This window comes from Micropterus salmoides, unplaced genomic scaffold (genome assembly GCF_014851395.1).
Source record: "Micropterus salmoides isolate LMB-PRFRI ecotype aquatic unplaced genomic scaffold, ASM1485139v1 Ms_hic_scaffold_7, whole genome shotgun sequence".
Taxonomy (NCBI): domain Eukaryota; kingdom Metazoa; phylum Chordata; class Actinopteri; order Centrarchiformes; family Centrarchidae; genus Micropterus; species Micropterus salmoides.
In genome coordinates this window covers 26,159,759-26,181,421 of record NW_024044459.1, presented here as the reverse complement: position 1 = coordinate 26,181,421, position 21,663 = coordinate 26,159,759, and the positions used below count along the sequence as shown (strand labels likewise).

Sequence of the window (21,663 nt, the reverse complement as noted above, 5' to 3'; positions counted from 1 at the left end):
ACAAAAGCCATTTGCACACACTGAATTCTGCGGTCACTGTATTTGAATATAAAACATAACATTTCTCAATTCACAGAGGTGTGTTCTCAGCCTGGTAGTGCTGTCTTTGAATTCAACAAAGTATTTAGTTTGGCTGAAGCACCAACAGGTGTGTCTCCTGATCCATTTTTATTTACCAGCATTTGGTAAATCCTTTCACCTGCAAACACACAAATCTCACCAATCTACGGACATCATTAGCCTGAGGTACCTCTTTAATATCATGAGTTCAAAATTACTTTAAATAGTCAAAAATATTGCCAGTCTTCTCATACCTCTAAATATAATAATAATAATACCTACATTTAAATACCATAAGTTACAAAACAGGAGAATGAAAAGCTTCTTATCCACTACTGTACAAAGGCATTCATTAACAATAGCATTAATATCAATGTACTCCATCTCTGTCATTCAACTGTCAAAGTTAAATCAAAAAGAAAAAAGGGTAACCTTTCCCTTCCCATGGGTCTTATTCGAGTGTATTAACCTGTGTAACTAACTACAATATTTTAGGTACAGATTTATGCTGTGCTAGTATTTAATGCAAAACTCTTGATATATAATGTAGTTACAACAGTGTAATAACACAGTGCAAACAGGGTGCTCAATTGAAAGGTACGATAAGCAGCATTTCAAGTGAGGATATAGCTTTCAAGAAATTCAGTGACTTTAAAGGAATTTTAAGATGCAGTTTTGGATTTTACTGGTACAGGAGCTGCTTTATAAGTGTAGGTTTTGGTACAGAACGTTTAACACTGTGTTTACATCGTGTTGTTATGCATTTCAAATATATACTGAAGAGGTTTATTTGTTACCAGACTAGATACTCTATAATAACTATACAATGCTTTTCCGTGGGTTAATACACAACAATAAGCCACTGCAGGGTGTTACTGCATCCATCCATTCATTTACAATGACGTCATGAGTAGAAAGTTGATTTATACAGTTCTGTTATTATATCATCAGTGTTATATCCTGTGTAAAAAAGAATAGAAACTGTGTACAGTTCTGTATTCACCCAAGAGTGAAAATCTGTGGCCAGTTTCGCTGAGGGTGGAGATTTACAAACACATAGATGACACTCTATAAGCCCTTCCCGATGCACTACTTCGTCCAGACAGGGCTGCCACACAGGTTCTCGGTCAACAGTAGTACACTTTCTGTTGGACAAGGGGGATCAGCTGAGTTGCATTTTACCTATCTGTATGAGTCCACTGAGTAGAGTACCTGATAGAGTTAGATAGAGGTGTCGTATAGAGCCTGTCTGGTATTGCTCAGTGTGTGTGTGTGTGTGTGTGTGTGTGTGTGTGTGTGTGTGTGCATGCGTGTATGTGTGTAGGCCTTGATGTCCAAAAACAGGGTCTTTCGCTCACAGCACAAAACACTCACACACACACACACACACACACACACACACATTATATACAAACATGTCTCCAAGTATGTGTGCTTTGAAGGCACACACTATGTCGAAGGTTAGGCCTTGTTCAAGAACACACACCACACTGAGTTTGGCAGGAAGACAGGTCAGTTGTCTGTGATGGTGGAAGCAGTCTGGATGCAGTAAATATCATGTCAAATCTAACATGGGCACATGCCCTCTAAAATTTCTGTGTGGCATGAACAATGCCTCTGGAAGATTCCATACTCATCTATCATGTGGGATTTTAAATAGGCTGTGAATAAATAGCAGTCATTCTTTTCCAATGGAGAAGCAAACTAAACTTCTTTTCCCAGCAGCCATTTGTGTCAAGGCTGGGGAGCAGCAATGATGTCACCCCAGGCCAATAGGTAAGACTGACTGGTTTGTTGAGAGCTGTCCTTTAATTCTCTGTTTCCGTCGACACTCCGCTGGCAGCCTGAGCTCAAACATGGGACTCTGTTTCTCTGTTCAGCAATTCTCTGTACAGTAAGTCACTTTGGATCAAAGCATCTGCTAGTTAGAGGACAATATTTTGGAGGGATTTGGCAGCTTTGGCGCAGTTCTCTGAGTCTTAACAGCAATTATTTCCACATGACTTTCAACATTCCCCTTGGGTCGGGGTGGGGTGGGGGGCAGTTTAGAGAGGAAGAAAAGGGGTGTGTGTGTGTGTGTGTGTGTGTGTGTGTGTGTGTGTGTGTGTGTGTGTGTGTGTGTGTGAGATGCTGTGATGCTGCAAGCTGTGGTGCAGCTCTCCCAGTAAAACAGCAGATGTCACTGAGGCACAGTTCTTAAGTTAACTCTTTGTGGGTGTGTGGGTGAGTGGGTTTGGGTGCAGTTGCAGTGCGCCACAACAGGCATCTCTATGACTAGAGAGATCAATTCAACCAAGGTTACGCCTTCACCAGCCAATCAGAAGGCAAGATGAGGTAGTCCCTGTATTGTTTTGAACAACAGGAGTGCCTGCGGTTGGTTGGAGCTCAACGCCTGCAAGGTGAAAATGGGGAGTTAGCTGCCCTTTTTGACCAAAATCAGAATCGGGGCAGTGTGGTGTTGCATTTTTAATGTGTGTGGAGTGCAGGAGGAAGGTGGGGCATGGTGGGTAGGATTGGTGTGGGTAAGTTGGGGGGTGTCAGGGTGTAAATTATCCTATGGCTCTGTCTGTGAAGATTATGCAGCTCCGTTTCTAGCTGGCCTCCTCTATGAGCCGAGCCAAGGTGTCTCTGAGCTCTGTCAGCTCAAAGATCTTGCCGTCCAGCAGCTCCAGCAGCGTCCGCAGGCTCTTTCTGAAATTCTCCTGTTCCTCCTGGTTCTCCTCCAGCCGCTGCTCGGCCCCCGCCAGCTGCTCCTCCAGCACCCGACTGCGCAGCTCCGTCTCCTGAAGGAGAGAGAGCATTGTTGGCAGGTTTGTGCCATTAGGAGTTAAATAATGACACAGGACACACTGATGCTTGCGATACAGTTATATGGTTAGTACCTTTTTGTATCACTCACCTCAAGTTTCTGGGAAAGGGCGTCTTTCTGCTCCATCAGGTCATTCATGTTTTCCAATTCCTCTTTCAACTTTTCCATTTCCTGGAGCACATAAAGACAGATTAAATGGCTGTGCAGTATGAAGGTAGGGCATTTTTGCATGAGACATTAAATTTCAAGCAACGCACTCCACCCTATCACACACACCTCTTCTTTATCCCTCAGCGTAGCCTCCAGTTCCTCTATGGTTTGGTTAAGTTCAGTCTTCTGGGATTTGATCACTGGAGTTTGGTTGCTCTGGCACTCAAGCTCCGTCACCTAAAAGGACAAGATGGAGATGAAGATTTAAATCCACGGAGAGAAACTGGAACAACAGAATCCTGATCTCAATCTATGTTTCATTTCCAGACTACCTCTTCTTTACTTTTCCCTCATGCCAACACGCATCTCTCATCTTTGTTTTTTTTATTCTTCTAGACTTCACACCATCCCTTCCAAATGATTGCTATTTATTTTGAATGAATGAATCACACATGAAAACAAGCAAACATTTCTGTGCCCCTTCCCTCACCCGTTTGTGTAGTCTCTCTGCCTCCTCCTGGTAGGCAGCCAGTTGTTGTTTCCACTGTTTGACGTTGGCTGTAGACTCCAGCAGAGCTGCCGTTAGCTTGGCATTGTTCCCCTTTAGTGCCTCCAGCTCAGCCTCCCAGTGTTTTGTCATGGCAGGGCTGCAGAACAGAGGAACGTACATACTGTCGGATTACCACAACATTAACATAAGATGAGATGTGCTGATGTTTTCATGCTATGGATGTAAGATGTAAATATATATCGGAAAAAACTCATGATGTCTGATTTGAATCTGAAAAATCATGTTGTGAATGTGAGCGAGAACAAAAACATTTGTGTTTATAAGCAGCCAGTACTTCTTCCTTCCATCCATCCATCCATGGAAAAATTATGAAACAACAGTTCCCTGGGCATAGATTTGTAAAAGTCCCCTACCCCTACTTAGGAGCAAGACATCCAGTCTGAAAGAGTCTCTTTTGAGGCATTTTGAGTCTATTTATTGTCATTTTGAGTTTCTTTGTGGTTGTGTTGAGACTTTTTCATTGACATTTTACACATGAAGACCGTGGCCCCACAACCCCTTGGGACCATGCCTAGTAGGCGCATTCAGTAATCCATCCATCCATCTTTGCTCCAATGAAAGCTGACAAAGGCTGCAGCGGGCACTCAAGTAAGAGGTCGGCACTTCCTGGGCGGTAGCTGTGAAAGCAGCCACATGAGTTGTAATCTGAGATTATATCCTCAGACTGGCTGGAGCCTAATCTGGTCCAGCTACTCACAGGCAAGAAGATGAGATTAGAGATAAGGGAGAAGTGATTGAATTTGATAGAATGTGAATTTCTTGGAGGAGAGGCATGTGTGGGAGAAAATGGCTGGTGGGGAAATACACATACGCATATGGGCTGGGTAGTCAATAGCTCAGAGTTGAAATGTAATATTATATATGTGTATAAACTCAACTTTCTGGAAGGAAAATTCTTCTGCTGTGCATCTCCCCTGTTAGATATGAGCACTGCAGGCATCCATGTAAGAGTTGCATAATGCCCACTCCCTGTCTCTCACATAATGTGTGATTTGGGCGGGAGAATGTATGAGAGACCTAAACGTTGTCGAGTACCGACATCGAGTCAAGCTCCTTTGAAAAGGAGCTCTTACTCCCACATACTTCAGTAATTCCTCAGAGCGGTGGAAACACAGAAAAACACAAAAGGAAGCTTAGCTCGCTCAAGGAGTGATGAGGGTCTGTGTATGACCCATAACAATGTTGTTTCAGTTTTGTTCTGCCCCCTCACTGACAAACACACACACACACACACATATATATATATATGCTCACACACTGCAGCAGTACTCCACTATTCCATAACACCCACTCTGTGAAGAGTGAAAGAGAGAAAGCCCAGATCTAATTCACTCAGGACTCCCACGGCGCCTTCAGTTCTTACACAACAGCCACCCCCTCTGTGAGTGTAGTGTGTCTGTGTGTGTGACGCATAGGAGGGAGACGACACTTCATCCTACACATTCACATATCAACTGACACACAACCGTTCACACACACACACACACACACACAGAGCTATGCTGTCACCAAGGCACGCAGCCCCGCCAATGTATAAACCCCACACACCAGCTCGGAGAGCAGGAGAGCAGGCGAGACGTCAAGATGTGAAGATGGAGACAGACGGAGAAAGCAAAGGGAGAGCGATGGAGGGAGATTTAGAGGAGAGAAAAGAGTGCAAGTTTTGACACTGGTGTTCATCTTCATTAAATTGATCTGGCTGAAAGGTTTCATGAGGGCACCCGAGCAAAATCCTGGCTGAGGACAGCAGAGCAGAGCTGAAGGTGTGTGAGACACATGGAGGGTAAGTTAGCTGCTGCTGTGTCACTGAACTGCAGATTGTAAAGATTATGTGATTATTCACGCAATATGAGTGTCTTGTCATGAGGATTTTATTAGCTTTTAATATTTTTCAGTTGTTGATCATTATGTAATTTAGTTTTAATTCCACTTCTAATCATGCAAGTGCAAATTGTGTGATGTTGAACTGAAGAAGCAATTATTTCTTGTTTGTAAAAGCTTGAAATTGTTGTGCAATTTTTTTGTTTTTGAATAAATGTAATCCAGTTTCAGAAAGTTTCAAAATCACAGACTCTTAAATGCTGTATCTACAGGGTTTACTTTTATCTGTTTTTATTTGTTTCATGTAAACAATATCGTGCCGACTAAAACAGAACATGCCATGGCAAGAGACAGCACGGGATCAGATAATGGGGGGTGTCAGGTTAATTCTTTATTGCATTTTATTTAGTTTTAATTGGTTTAAAATGTATTTTTGTTTTCTGGATTTTATTCTGAATGTTTTCTGTGGTTTTGACATAACTTGTACACACTGCCAATACATCATGACTCTTGAATAAAAAAATCAATGCTCTGTTTTGCGTTTTACTACTTCAAAATGTTAAGTTTTAAGAATTCTCTTCCCAGGTTTCAATAAAGCTACTAAACACAAAACATAAACTTGTATGGCACTGAAGATTTTCTACAGGCTTCTTGTGTTTCTGCCGTGTCCTGACCACTGTGCGTTGTCAGGTAGGTTCTTTCTCCTCACCGAGCACTTCAAGAAGCAGGGAGCCAGAGCAGTTGCCATGGCAGCACTGGAGGAACGGAGGCGCTTGTGACACCCTGACGTATGACATCGACACCGTCTCCGTTCACACAAGCCTACCACAAACCCACCAACAGACACCTACACCTTCCAACACTAGAAGACCATTCATATACAGCCAAGGCAGTCCCAACAAAAGATCTTCCAATATTCAGAAAACCATTCAAAACGAGTCCACTGCAGATCTGCCAAATACGCCTACATCTTGCACTATATTAAAAAAGAAACTCTCAGAGCCCTGCATATTCTTTATCTCATCCTCCTCTCTCTTCCTCTGCCCTCTGCACCCACATATGCCTGCCTACACCGCACCGCTAAGCAGCAGTGTGGTGTATATGTTACTGAGTTAAGTCATCATCTAATTTTGGACACATGACAGAGAGACCATCGCTGAGGTATGGTGCAAAAAGACAGCAAACACCTGTGTGCAGGTGTGTTTTGATTTGTGAGGGTCTGAAACCTCATGAAGTAATATACAAATAAACATATTCTAAACACACTACAAACATTTTTATTATTTTCTTTTGGCTATTAAATCAAGCTTATACACCACCACTAAACTGAGAGAAAACACATTTTAACTGCAGTTAGAGGCATATGAGAGGCTAATAGAGCTACTGTAAAAGGTGATAGATATTTGAAATATTGCATACAGTAGATATCAAACAGAGGAAGCATGAATCATAGAGAGTAACGATAAAAAAGAAGAGGTTTGTGTGGAAAGATATCTGGACTGTCCTAGCATCTACCCTCTCGGCATATGCCTCTGAGAAAATGTGACTCTGAGGTTTGCTTGTTATGTCCATGCTTGCCATTGCGAATGCTGACAGTCGACCCCGTCTCCCACGCATGCAGCATTAATAGACACATCAGCTGCAATGCTGCAGCAGGCAGTGGGTGTCCTCTCTACATCCCGCTCTCACTGCACACTTGGATCTGTGTAGCCTTACAGAGTTCATGATGTAGCAGAGGGATATCTAAGCATTTGTACTTCAGCTTGTCACAGCTTTACAGGCTTTAAAACACTGATAAAAATACTTCCTTCTCTAAAGAGCTCTACAATATCAAAAAAAGTTTTAAGTCTCCCCTCAGAACCCATAGTTAAGCAAAAAAGAATGATAATACATTAATCGATTGATTGATATCTTTAATTAATAAGAATCGCAGCATGAGAAATAATGAAATGAGTGGCACAAGATTACAGAGATTTTACAAATGAAAAGACTTGTGTGTACAGTCGACTACAGGTGACAGTCGATAGGAACATTTCCTCTCCTGAGAAAAAAAAACTTCACTCACTCAAATGACTCAAACTGATTGTCCATGCCCTCCTGTTCAGTTTATTTACTGTAGTGAGTGTGTGTGCAGTTGGTGGATGTTTAGGTATCAGTGACTCATGTACAGACTTTATACAATGCGCCTCTCTCTCTTCCCAGGTTCTGACACACGCGCTCAGTCCCTGTGTGTCTATCTCTCTTGCTCTTTCTCTGCCTCCCACTACCCACAGTATGTTATATAAGTCTTACATAAATGCTTCATCAACACCTTTTTGTTGATGAACCTCACAGCCACACCTCTTCAGAGAGCCATAATACAAAATAAAACATATTTACATGGCACTTTGACCTCTTTATCTTACACAATCTACTGTATATGAACCAGTACTGACAATAACAAGGAATATTAATTATCCATTTCAAAATTCAGTCTGCAGGACTACAGGACACAAAGACAGCAGGAATGTACACAACAGCAGTGGTGCATGCATAGAGGTGACACCGTCACATGCTCAACAACATAAAAGTCAAAAGATTTGAATTTGCATTTAAAAAGATATTATTGCATTGCAGTAGGAAAACATAAAACTATAAATACTGAGTTTCCTTACCAAACATGCTCAGATTGGACAAAAGAATAACTTGAATAATGCCTCACTCCTGAGAAACACTTAAGTAACATCTTTTGCTGGTCCATGTGAAATGACAGTGTATATGTAACATTGTCACTGATATATTTCATAGTACCCATTTACCTCCTGACTGAGTGGAGTCAAGTGGAGTGCTGTTGTTACCTTATTCATTAGCAGTTACTAAACAGGCAGTGCACCAGGTTTTGTAAAGAAGACCCTCCCTGTTGCTGACCTGCAATCAGGCTCTTATTTCTGGGAAAGTTTGTGCCTGAACATTTTTTGTATTGCGTAGTTATCATGTTGCAGTAGTCAGGACTTGTAATGACATCCCTATCAGAAAGAGCAGACCCGACAAGTCTTAAACTGCTGCCTAGAGAGGAAAAAACATGAGAGAGCAGCAGTGAATAGAGGGAGTTCACTACCATGCTGATATGCAACACACATAGGTGCACACAGACGAAAAAAAAGACATAAATAAGACAGGGCTGTGCTTCTGAGCCGCAGACAAACAGAAAAACAGAGAAATATTCATATTAACTCTATTTTATTTTGTTTGTATGAAATCTATGTGAACTATGACTGTGACAGTGAATGTTCTGTATATGGTCAGACTGTAACATCTGTGCTGTAGAAAACAGGACAACACGGGACAGTATCACGATGTGGGATGTACCTGTGTGCGAAGGCCAGTGCATTCTGCGCCGGCCCTGGAAGGGGGTCTGAATTGGGAGTCGTGTCACAGATTTCATCTGTACCGTTGATGTTTTCCATGGGCGGGGTCACCGGGGTCAAAGGTGACGAGAGCTCACCTGCTGGAGACTCCTACATGTGAAACACAGTTAAACAGCTGTTACTGTCAGTTAGAGATTAAATAATCAACCAACATTATTGAAATATTTTTATAATTTTATAACCCTGCCCACTTAGTCGTGATCAGATAAGGCAGGAAACAAATGTAAATTAATTTAAGAAGCTCGCCAATTTAATGGTCCAATTTAGGCAGTTGTGACATTTCCCTATAAATACATATATGTATGATACTCTATAATGTCAATCATTTAAAATAGTAATGTTTAAACAAATAGTGAGGTCACAAAAGCGTTCTTAATTAGTTCTTAATGGTGTCTGGTTGCTTTTTCCAGAGACACAGCCTTAGGCGTAAAAGAAATGGTGTGTTTAACATCACTAAAAGCAGACACAGTGATTTGTTTAGATTCAGAAAAGAACTGGGTAGTATTTAGCACAGGCAAAGACAGACACCAAGGCTGAAGTGACAAAGAAAAAAAACTACTGCTTTTTCATTACTGATTAACCTGTCAATTACAATTAATCGATCAGCCCTATAAAATTTCAGCACCAGTGACAGCTTCAAATTTCTTGTTTTGTCAGATCAACAGTCCAAAACTCAAAGATATGATTTAAAACAGAGAAAATCATAAAATCCTCATGTTTAAGAAGCAGGATACAGTGAAAGTGTTTTCCTTGATATATTTGTTGTTTTTTTGTCAGTTGAACAATTGTTCAACTAATCATTTCATAATATTTATAATATGAAATGTATAATAAATAAATTGAGTGATCTCAACAACATCTTATCAACAGAGATGGAAACAAGATAAAATCAAGAATCTCATACATTCTATTGGATGCTTCCCCTATAAGGAGCTGACATGAGAAATGATAGAGGTGTGTTTGTGTTTTTAGTAGGTGGGGTGGGTTGGTGCTGTCTCTCGCACTCATAAGCTCTTAAAATGTGGTTCTACAAATTTGTGCATTTAGCAAGCAGTTCCACATGCCAATAGGACAATAAATAGCTTATAGCACTGGGAAATTGCAGAATTACAGATTAATGCTTATCTTTCTATCCCATACAGCCACAGAATTATATGAGAGACAAAACCTTTAGCTGCTGCACGTACATAAAACAAAGCTATTAAGACTTAGGGCTTGGGCACAATACAGTAGCACAATGACACTGCCTGCACGTCTCTAATGGACAAGAAGGAAGTGAAAGATAAGAGCAAGATTATGGCCGGCGTTACATTTTGCGCTTCACATTCATTAGTATAACATTTAAAATCTGTTCATAGTGCACTCCCACTGGGGTCTGGCCTACTGGGACCAGCATATAGCATTTTTCTCTGTGTTTTCTTGTCTTGTTTTAGCATAATAATTTCTCTCTCATGTTCAAGAAAGCTAGCAGGCATGTGGGTGAAACAGCGACAATCGGCAGTGAAGCAGAGCAGTCAGTTTCAGTAGACCACTGCAGGCTTATAGCAGGAAAGATGCAGCCTTTACACCAATCCCTGCAGTTTCACCACTACAGTAGGGTGGTGGCCAGTGCACATGCAGCCTTCAACCCCTGATGAGAGCGAAGCTGTCCACTTGGCTTCATTAAAAAACATCCTCCCATGGAAAGCGCAAGGTACTGTTGCATTTCAGACCATGTGGGCCACAGCATTAATAGTACAAGTAATAGACCGCAGTACAGCGGGGGGCTGCTCCCCTAGCCTCTGTAATGAGCAGACTAGGACATGAAGCCTGTTAACTGCCTTTAGATTAAAGAACAGATTTCTCTGGGGATTCTCCTCTGAAACAAGCTAATTTTCTCTCAGATGCAGTAACACATGGCCTTAAACACTTTATTATTCGATATCCCACACAAACAAATAGACAGGCTAACACACAGGCAAATTATGTTCCCCGATTCCTTTTTCTTTTAATGTTTAAGGTGGAAGTGTGAAAACGTACTTCTCCAAAATTTAAGGTACCATTTTATGCTACTTTATACATTTCAGAAGAAAAATATTGTGCTTTTTACGCTACTGCATTTATTTGAAAGATATAATTACTAGTTACTATTTGGCTTAATATTTTATATATTAAAACATATGATTAACTTGGAAAATAAGATTACAGAAAATACAAAAAGAGCCGGACTCCTAGGTTGGGAACAACTGGACTAAAATATGATATGTAAAGTTGTTAAAACTAGCTCCACTTCCAGTACCAGTACTTTTACTTTTTATATTTTAAGTACATTTCACTAATAATACTTATGGTACTTTTACTTAAGTAGGATTTTGAATGCAGGACTTTTACTTGTAATGGAGTATTTTGACGTTAATGTACTTTGTCTTAAGTAAAGGAATACTTCTTCCACCACTGGCATCAACATTTTCAAAACATTTTCTACCTAAAGATATTTTTGTATCTATTTTCTATCAAATCATTTTCTTATTCTCTGAATTTGCCTCTATGCCTCTACTGATAATTAATCAAACTAAAGAACGGATTAGAGAAAAAATCCCTCTATGGTTGACCTGTTCACCAGCTGTTCATTATGCACACTATGCCTTTGACAGGAGGTCATTAGTAGGCTGACAAAAAGGTTAAGAATTGGGGGGGGGGGGTTTAATGTGTGCTGAACGTACCTGAGAAGGAGACGTGGCCATATCCATCTTTTCTTGACTCTTCTCTTTAGCAAGGCGTGCTGCTTCTTTATACTCTGCAAACTTTTCTGCAAACTGGACACAGAGGACAGTAAGGACTGTAATTCATACACTGCAGTGGCTTCATCTATTCAGTGAAGCCATATGTGCATGGACATGCGCGCATGCAGTCACACACACACACACACACACACACAGATCAGTGTGTAATAGGTCAGCCATGAAGCCAGGGGAAGGATAGAAAGAAGCTGTTGTCAAAAACGACCCACAGAAAATTAGGCCCTAACCCATAGTGCCTCAGTAGAAACATGAGCTAACTAGGTCACTGTTAGTAACCTGTCTATCACAGACATACACATACGTGCGCACTGTGCAGACTGTGTGTTTTTGTCATTGAGTTTTTTTCCTTTAATCAGAAGTTGGCAGTGACTGAAGTTGATCTCTGAGGGTTATTTTAGTCAAGAGCAAAGATACATCCAGCAAGCATCAAGCAGTAAGGTGAGCTCAGCTGAGGGGCTTTGAGCAAATATAAACACTGTGGCACACAGACACAAGCACATAGCCCCAGTGTTCCTTTAGGGTGTGGTTCATCACTGAAACTACTCCAGCAGTGTTACAGAGTATTTTAGTATATACAGTACTGCAGAGGGCTGAGTGGTGAGGAAATCAAATTGACAACTCTGCTGGAGCCAGCCTTGTGTCTGCCATTAGTGGAGTTGCAACAAGTAACTTAATATCATTTCACTTCAGTGCAATATTATAGTTCTGGTACAGTGATCTAAATGCAGTAGTTCTCAGTGTAAGTGCTTCAGGAGTGTTGGCACTGCAGTTATCTGAGGAAGCAAATCTGATTACTTCAACTTTAAACTACAGAAAATACTTCCGATTGGCTGGTAGGTGTCAAAAGTGCCTATTGATATACCTCAGACACGGTAAATCATTTAAACCAAAGATGAAAGAGAGACCTGAGAACAAACTATACAGTACAAGATCACAACAAGACAATTCAGTAACACTCATAGATATGAAAATAATGCACTTGGTGGATACTAAGAGTAAAGTCAATTGTTACGCATAATTGGTTAATTATCTATTCACCTGGGGAAGACACCTAAATGTACATAATGTTCTATAGTAAGTAATTAGTGGAGTGCCCCTTTAAATTCTGAAGAACCCATCGCTGGGTCCATCTTTGTGCTGCCGGACTTTTTTCCAGAATTGTTAAATTATGAAATGTAAGTGTACAAAGAGGGAGATGACTGGAAAAGGGTGTAAGATATTAACAATACTTGCGGGAGGAGAGCGCACCTGACCTGACAACCTTGAGGTCACAAAACCACATGTAATTAATGTCCAATATATAATATAAAACAGGACATATCAGGTATTGTTATCCACCTCTTTATCCTTGCCTTCCTGACACAGAGGACGTGGCTATACTGCTGAGTGTGGTTGTTGTAGTGCCTGTGTGTGTTTGTGTTTGTGTGTGTGGTGTGTGTGTGTGTTTGAGTGTTGTTCTGACAGTGGGGAGAAGTGAGCCTCCCCAGTTCATGACAGAGTTTAATCATATTGCAGAGGAGAGAAACCACCACCTACTCTCTCTTTCACACACACACACACACACACACTGCACACACACATATACATAACTTTCATAAACACACAGATACACACAGAACAAAAAGCCTCATTAGGGCTACCTGCCAAGCAAATTCTACACTTTGAGAGAAGCTATAGCAACTAGAGTATAAAGACAGTCGAAATGCCATCCTCTCTCAGGGACTTGGGGAGAAGAAGAAAAAAGAAGCCACCCTGTGATTGATGCTAAAAGGTTTATAGTAGATGTGGTTTGTGTGTGTGTGTGTGTGGGCGCACGGCTGGATGGGGGTGGTACCTTGGCTAGATGATGCTCAGTGGAGAAGCCCAGGCCGTAGACAGTGTTAGCTCGACTGTCCGCCCATTGGCCAAACTTCTGTGAGGTCTTTGTGAACGTCATGTTGGGACTGATGGTGCTGTTGATTATTGCCTGCAGGACAGAGACAACCCACTTAATACAAATTAAATTAACTTTATCACTGCAGTGTGTTTAGTTTGTGTGTGTGTACAAGAGGGTCAAATGAAGAGGCAAGGAGATTGTAAACCCAAGTAAGTATGTGTCTGACTGAAGATTATTCACACCACAAATCAGGACTACAGATAAAGACCAGTAAAACATGGCTCACACACTAAGAGCTCAGCTGCATCTCTATTTTATTTTGTTTCAGACATCTTTGCTTCTGACACTTTATAGACTAAATGACTAATCATTTAATCCAACAAAATAATTGACTAATTAATTGATAATGAAACTAATCATAGTTGAATCCCATTTCTGAACAATGAGAACTGTTTGTTTGTATGTATGTGTGAGAGACAGGGGAAGCCTAGAGAACAGTCTATAGCTTCCAGTCTACAGAAGCGCAGGCTCACACCCACCAACGCAATAAAATCCATGCTTGGAAAGCTAACAGAGAGCTGCTGAGTTTGACTTGGAGAACCTTCAGCTACAGATTCAGTGGTCCACCAGCAGTAAAACATGAAAAGCAATACACTAGCATGAGCATGTACATGTACGCGATGGGGAGAAACTAGGAAATGAGGGGTTAGCGATGGAAAAAGTAAAACACAGAGTCTGAAAGTTGGTAAACACTAAAATACTAACAGCTTGAGGGCAAGTCGGCCAATACTTTATATTTTCCTTATTGTCAATAAAACCCTTGAAAAGATCAAAACCAACAATACACTGATCCTACCAACAAGTAATGTGTGTATCCAACCCTAATGGAGAACAAATGAATGGCTGATCAGTTAGCAGTGTTGTGTAAGGGTTGACATTCTGGTTGGCATCAATACTTAATGATGGGTTTGGGAAGGGTAGCCGTCAGTGTGTGTTACACAACAGTTGAATTTAGCAATAAAATACCTATAAAGCTCTGTTTGAATAGAGATGGTTGCTAAATTGACCATCAGAAATCGTTCAGGCACGCTTGACACTGTCAAAGTCTGCAACCTTGAATTGCTTCTATCAGTCCTTCACATTTTTCTGACTTTCTTGTTCGCCTGGCTTCTGTCTTTGCCACTCTAGTTATTTTTCCCACCACATATTCTTCTCACTCTGTCATCTGTTTCTCTCATTTCACTTCAGCCCTCCTCTAACTGGCGGGGCACATGCATGTGTGTGACTGGTCCGTCCCTATAAAGAACTCTGCTCTGCCTTTAATCATGTCGAGCTCTACCTCGATCACACCATGGCCAGCAAATATATCGCTCTCTAACAGGAATATCCTGAGACATGAAGTGTAGACTCTGAAGTGCAGGCAGACACACACAGACGGCATGTCTCACAAAAACAGTAGTTGCATGCATGCACACAATGAAACATGAGCAGTCAGTCTTGGGGCAGGCTGCAAGACTGAGCTCTTTTAAGATGTGTTGGCACATTAGATTCCAGTGCAGAGCTTATTAACACCATTAACACTCAGTAGATCACAGTGCCACTAAAATCTCTTGGAAGGTTGTTTGACATCTTAATAAAACCGTGTCCGTCAGAAGAAATTAATAATAACACAAAGGATCCAGTAGGAGAGCTTTAATGAAATCTGTGTGTTGTGAGCGACAAAGTGTGAAAGGTGACCAATAACAATCAGAATGAACTGCTCACCTTGGTGCCATCCAGGCTGATGATACGGTAGACATTGCGTGTGCTGTCATAGAAGTAGGAGACCGTGACAGCATGCTTGCTGGTGGGCAGCCAGTTCTTCTTGGTGTTGGGGTCAATCTGGAAGACGTGGGCCCTCGTGCTGTAGATGGGCTGCTCCCTAAAGGGGACGAAGAAGAAGTTGTGAACCTCTTTGTGCCGCAACACCAATGTCTCACCAAACCCACCGCCAGCACCGAAACTCCTGTTGCCCACGGGGGAGTCAGATCGCCCTGGCAACCGAATTACCAACTCGCCATCCTCCATAGCTACACCACATAAAGAGAGGATTTCAAAGGACTACAACATATACTCGTTGTCTTATATCCATGGATAACAAGCTAACTGAACCTTCTAACTAAAGCAGAGTTCCCACATAAACCTTAAGTATACCTAATTTCCTCTCATACATTATCTCTCTACTTGTAAACCAATGCACTAACTGCAGGCTCAACAGAAACTCTGGCTTTCTCTCTTTGTAAGGCAGCGCCGTCTCTCCCTGCTCTGATATGGGAATGCCTGCAGCACTGAGCGAGGGTCACACAGGGGAGCACGGGGGGGGAAAGGAGATGGTTTAAGGCTAAATATAGACAGTAGGCCATGGTTAACTACCAAAGACACACCCTACAGTGCTGCAGTTTCCACAGACACAGACGTGATGGAATTATAAATCTGTACTTATGTACAAGTGTATATGTGGATTTGTGCCTATGTAGCTTAGATCAGTAGATGATCAAAACTCCATGATGGGCTTGGTTTGAGATGACTTAATTCCTTATTGACCTCAGTGTAACACTCTTTGGATTCACCCCTATTAATGTTGGGGATTATACAAGAGTGGTCTTTGTTTTTTGACCATCCATTCACCCATCACTCATGCGCCACCTTCACCCTTTGTTCATTTATCACTCCCTCCTCGGTTTGTTCTTATAATGCCCTCGTATATTATTGCATTGTTGGGGCTTCTTGAGTAATATCTACAGTCAGTACACACACACACACACACACACACTCAAAGCGCAGGGTGCAGAGGGAGATATTCTGGGCTGGCAGTACTGGCAGAGCAGGAGATAGAGAAGTGCTTACACTGCACTGAGGGGGTGATGGGGGACATCAAAGGCTTGCTGTATAAATGAATATTAAAATTCAGCAGCAGCACCCCTCCTGTGTGTGATTAGCCAAGACTGGGAAAGAAAGAAAAACATGGAGACAGTGAGAGAGAGAGGGAAGTTAGACAGGACAAGAAAGAGAATGATGGGGAATGTGGAGAGTATAGGAAGTCAGAGAGTGAATCTAGGATGATTAATGTCGCTCCACAAAGCTGCTTGTGGAGTGCTGTGCGCGAATTATCATAATCATCGACAGCAGTGTAAGTGGCGGAACTGTGAGTCATTTCAACTCTCTCTCAGCACACATCACACAACCACGGCCTGTCCGTATGATCTGTGCAATAGCTGCTTGGCAACAGGCATCGTTTTTCGTTGCATAATTTGTTGGAGCTTTGGCAAATTTTGCGCTTCTTGTTGCTTGATTGTGTTTGTACCAAACACAGCAACATTCTTGCTTTGATTTTTACATGAATGCCTGTGCCAAAGAGTTTTGTTCCAGAATGACACCCACCAGTTGTCAAAAAAAGCAATTCGTACTCCTACAACCAAAACTTTAAAAAAAAAACAGCACAATAAATAATGGATTGTGATTTAAGTTGAATGGTGCTTTCTTACAAAATATACATAGTCCTAATTTCTATATACATTTTCTCAAAGCAGGCATATCCATAATGTCAAAGGCATCAGATGAATCATAAATGCTTCCTCTACAGTCTTTTCTATAGTGATTCTGATCTGAATCAATAGCCTGACAGAGTTTCCAGTTATGGGATTGCAAGAAGGTCAATTCAGAACGCGTTGATCCTCTTGCGATGAACTCCGGCAGTAGCATGTACACTGCATAGCTGCTACACAGAATTAGCAACAGGGACACAACAAAAGCAGGGAAAGCCTTAAGATGCTGTCTGTCTTCCATCCGTGAATTACAGAAGTGCATAAAAGAGTGTGAATGTGAAAACAAAAGCTGCCCACCGCACTATAATGTCAGGGAAAATGTAAGAGAAAAGAGGAGAATGGACGAAAAAGGGAAAAGTAACAGGGTAAACGAGGGGGTAATTTCAGTGGCATGTGAAATGCGTAAAGTGTGGAGGAGGAAGGAAAAACACAGGAGGAAGAGGAAGAGGCGGAGGAGGAAGAGGTGTTTAGCATGCAGATTGTACTGTGTGACACAAGGGCAGGTGATGGAACGTGAATGTTAAAACAGCGAGAGAAGGCAGGCAGAATGAGAGAGGGAGGGAGAGGGGTGAAGTGAGAGAAGAAGGGAGGGATGAGGAGAATGTGGAGGAGGTGATGAATGTAGTGTGTGGATAGAGCACTGAGAAGAAAATGAAGGGAGTGGGAAGCTCTGAACTGCTACAGAGTGCTGTATAAACAATTATGTGAACTATTGCTGTGTGCTGCCCAAATCTGAACTTTCAGGAAAGAAATAAGAGTTTTTAAGGGGAAAGCATGGCAAAGCGGCAAACAGCTACATAAGTAGTTTGTGTGCCTGAAACACTTTTGCTGACTTCCGTAGGAGGATGATGATAATGATGATAATAATGGATGCATGGATGGTGTAAGAGCCATATCGGGAAAAAGCAATATTCAGATAGACCATATGTTGTGTTATAGTATAATATAATATATTACATTTTTACAGATTTTATTATTAGGTGAAATTATGTGTTCTGGGAAACTGAGTATTGAATTATTGTTGTTGCTAATGTTATGGTTGGCAGAAAGCTGTTGACATCATGGCCAGTTGCTTTTACTTAGAGTTGTTTTAATTTTTGACAGCAAACGTTTAAAATGAAGACACTGGCTTGAGTAATTGCTTTAACTCAGTAGTGGCACAACAGGCTGATGTAGAGATAGATTTGCTGTCCTGTGGTGTGTTGTGAATTAAAGGGGTTGGTACACACAAACGGCTAAAAGTAGTAGTTTTTATTTTATTTGCCCAGGTTTTGAGAGATGTTTTCCTGCACCCTACAACAGTGGAGATGAATAATGATACATCTAAAAAACATTACATTAACATCTTTTGCCAGAAACAATGTCCAAGTTAGTTTTGATAATCCACAGCCCTCACTTTGAACAGATTTTAATGGAACTATTCTCTATCAAAGAAAAAGTCCCCATGAAATCTGTTTATAGTGATGCCAGTGGATGTTTTGGACTACAATATAAAATAAAATATGCTGTTAAAGGTTGAAATCTTGCATGACTAGATACCACTGTTGTAATCAAGGTGAACCGACCCTTTTCAATATGTTGAGCTACAGCACACACCTCAACTCTATACACATGTTAACATAGGTATTGATTGATATACAACACTGTAACACTGCCTACAGGGCATTTCACATGAACACACACACACACATATCTGCAGCTGTAGAGGTAACAACAGGTGTTGTCTATAGTGAATCTTGTGCTTAAAGGGTTTGGGGCACAGATATGAACACCATTTGAGTCACAGTGTGTAACCAGTTTACACACACACACACACACACACACACACACACACACACACACACACACACACACACACACACACAACAAACACACACACACAGCTGCCCGTCTTCCTGCAAACACACACAGCGTCACAGTGAAAGAGAAGTATAATGAAACAGTCCATCTCAGGAGATCTCACTTTCCCTTGCCACCTCCACCTCCACCCCCGCCTCTCTCTAGACGTTGTCCTTGTTTCCAGAGTTTTTCGTTAATTTAACAGACTAGAGCTTGAAGGCAATTATATCTTATTTAAAGAAGAGAGAGGTCATTAATGGGAAAGCTCCCTGTTGCTCTATCTACTGAAAGCGGCTTAGATGACCTGGGATGTGCCTGTAAACACACACTCTCTCACACCCACACAAGCAAGCAAAGACAAAGACAGGGAAAAAGACCATCTGTGCAGTGATTGTATTTGCCCAAGAAAGTGAGAATGCACCAGAGAGTGTTGATATGCATCTCCAGTTCTCATCCAACACTAATGTTCTTCTCTGTGCCATTACCATTAGAGCTGTAAGTGGCTTGGTATTCAGCCACGAGGCCAGAAGTGAAATATGACTCTATCTGTCTGTGCTAAACAGGCAGTCAGGCAACATATCTGCACCTAGGTACGCTTCATCTCATCTGCACCCGCATATATTCACTTTAATACACACACTTTATGTAGCATAGTGCTTTGAATCACAGTTTACAATTTATTCCATAGTGGATCAATTGATTCATTGAGTCAGTTGCATAACAGTAACTTAGTCACCAGTGTGGCAGAGCCCAATGGAGAGTTGAAGCTGAGTGGGAGACTGCCGAATGATGTGCTGCCCACACTGTAGGAGGGCAGAGAGGGCGCCTGGGAAGCCTCCAGAGTATTGTAAATAGTTAATGCAGGCGTTTTGGCTGATGCCTTGATATCGCACCATGCCTGTGCCATATTGTTAACCTCCTGCTGTGCAATTAATCACAATGAACTGCGGGAGACAGCTGTTAATGGACAGCGGGCTTGGTGGGGGAAATGGGGCGCTGAGCTCAGGGTTAGGGGGACATGCAAATGAGCAGTGCTGCACACTAGGCGGATATTTCACTGATGGGTGCCTGTTGTTGAGAATGTGTAAGGTAGCGCTCACTGTGCTGCCATAGAGACAGGAACCACTTTCTGTCACAAGAGCTATGTGCAGCATTGTAGCTACTGACATCCCCCTGCTTCTGACATTGTAGGCTACTGTTCCCAAACCTTGTAGCAGGACCCGGAACAAGATGTACAGTACATCAGAACACAGATCTCTGTGAAAAAATCCTGATGTTACACATGTCTTCTTTTAGAATTACATAACTGTCTGTAATGTAGGTGGGGAGTAAACAGTGTGACAGATATTATATTATATTATTCACTCTTTCATTGTTCTAGTGCAATAACAGGGAATTTAATCATTGCCTGATTTTGGAGAGAACACCGAAACCCCACTGGTAGTCCCACTTTGGGAATCACTGCAGATTAACCTACTATTTTGATCCTAAAAGTTTGATGATGAGGCAACATGGTGGGCCTAAGGTGTAAATCTATTTTAACAGAGAATATTCAGAGGAGGACTGTCAGAGGAGAAAGCCGAATAAGTTGTTTCATTAGTCCTATATGTCTCAGAACTTGTTGTTTTAGTGTGTTGCACACCAAGGCCATCAGAAGATCACCACTCAACTGCACATGTCACACAGCCTACCTGAACCCTCCATCATCAGGTTTATTAGACGCCATGTAATACAGATAGATACATTTTTTAACATTGGCTACATTATTGTGGTCATTATTGTGTTATGCTGTGGTTTGGTTTCCATGGCAGGGAAGTTCATACACTGTGAGGCAGCCGCAGCTGATATGAATACAGAAAGGAGGGAAAGGGGACTTACCCCATTGTTATAGATGACATGAAAGGCGACAACTGATCCTTTTCGCTGGCAATAAAAAACGAATATCTTGGATTGGCTGCTGCGTATGAAGGTCTTCTCTCTATACGACAGCCCTCAATGTATCACCGTCGGTACGTCTGCAGGAATTTGATGACAACTGCTCCATTCCCCGCCGCTTTCACCGCATGAAATCACACATACATGTCGCTCTGCACATGGCACGGAAAGCAGATGTTGTTCTCCTCCTTTGACGCTGAGGGTTTGGTGATGGAGCAACAGCGGCAGCAGCAGCGCTGTGGGAGATCCAGCGCGAGTCCAATGGAGATCCGACAGGCGCCCTGCTGTTGTCGCGTAAATTACAGATCCTCGCTGGAAGGGTGGAGAAGTCCTGTTGCCTGAACTGGGAAAGACAACCCTCATTTAGCCAGTAGATAAAGCACAGCATCACAGTGTCCACCCGCGACTCTCTCTCTTTCTCTCTCTCTCTCTCTCTCTCTCTCTCATTACAGGCTCATAGGCAACACCCCCACTCTCTCGCCCATGCTACATCTATTTCACAGCCTCTTCCACACATTCACTAGTACCAGTGCATGTCTATGATAAAGCCGATTTCTGATATGGCTCTAGGACTAACCCTACATCATCTCTTCTGCTTCTGCAACATCAATTTATGTCTTTTTTTTACTGATTCACGTGACAAATTCCTGCTCTCCTTATCAGTGGTTCGTTTGCATGGATTAAAATATCCTGCAGTTTCTATGCTGTAGCTATATGTGTGATTTATTGACCTAAGCCCATCCACATTCTCCTATGTGCAGTGCACCCAGCCCCCCAAACTGCTCCACATCTGGCTGATGCATCCGCTTCCCTCCCACTCAAATCACTGTC

At 41.9% G+C, this 21,663-nt stretch overlaps 1 protein-coding gene across 3 annotated transcripts; it reads right to left on the bottom strand.

Moving 5' to 3' along the window:
• Positions 1-21: 21 nt before the first annotated feature.
• On the bottom strand, positions 22-21,423 carry homer1b (homer scaffold protein 1b). Of its 3 annotated transcripts, XM_038703915.1 has the most exons (9): positions 20,776-21,423; positions 15,239-15,395; positions 13,433-13,564; positions 11,521-11,613; positions 8,760-8,908; positions 3,510-3,666; positions 3,146-3,256; positions 2,960-3,040; positions 22-2,843 (listed from the first exon to the last, which is right to left on the bottom strand). In XM_038703915.1, exons 1-9 carry the CDS (start codon positions 20,793-20,795, stop codon positions 2,652-2,654), a joined length of 1,092 nt encoding a protein of 363 aa, XP_038559843.1. In that variant the 5' UTR covers positions 20,796-21,423; the 3' UTR covers positions 22-2,651. The 3 variants fall into 3 exon arrangements, with proteins under 3 accessions (XP_038559843.1, XP_038559842.1, XP_038559844.1); XM_038703914.1 differs by lacking the exon at positions 20,776-21,423 and having other exon boundaries at positions 15,239-15,779; XM_038703916.1 differs by lacking the exons at positions 22-2,843; positions 2,960-3,040; positions 3,146-3,256; positions 3,510-3,666; positions 20,776-21,423 and adding an exon at positions 6,917-8,456 and having other exon boundaries at positions 15,239-15,779.
• Between the last annotated feature and the right edge of the window lie 240 nt (positions 21,424-21,663).

What these genes read in the sequence shown, in the direction of transcription:
- homer1b (XM_038703914.1), bottom strand. Translation starts at nt 15,541, where the DNA reads ATGGAGGATGGCGAGTTGGTAATTCGGTTGCCAGGGCGATCTGACTCC. An exon ending in CTGAGCATCATCTAGCCAAG is followed by an intron (nt 11,614 to 13,432) that starts GTACCACCCCCA and finishes CTCTGTGTCCAG; the next exon opens with TTTGCAGAAAAGTTTGCAGA. An exon ending in GCACTGGCCTTCGCACACAG is followed by an intron (nt 3,667 to 8,759) that starts GTACATCCCACA and finishes TCTGTTCTGCAG; the next exon opens with CCCTGCCATGACAAAACACT.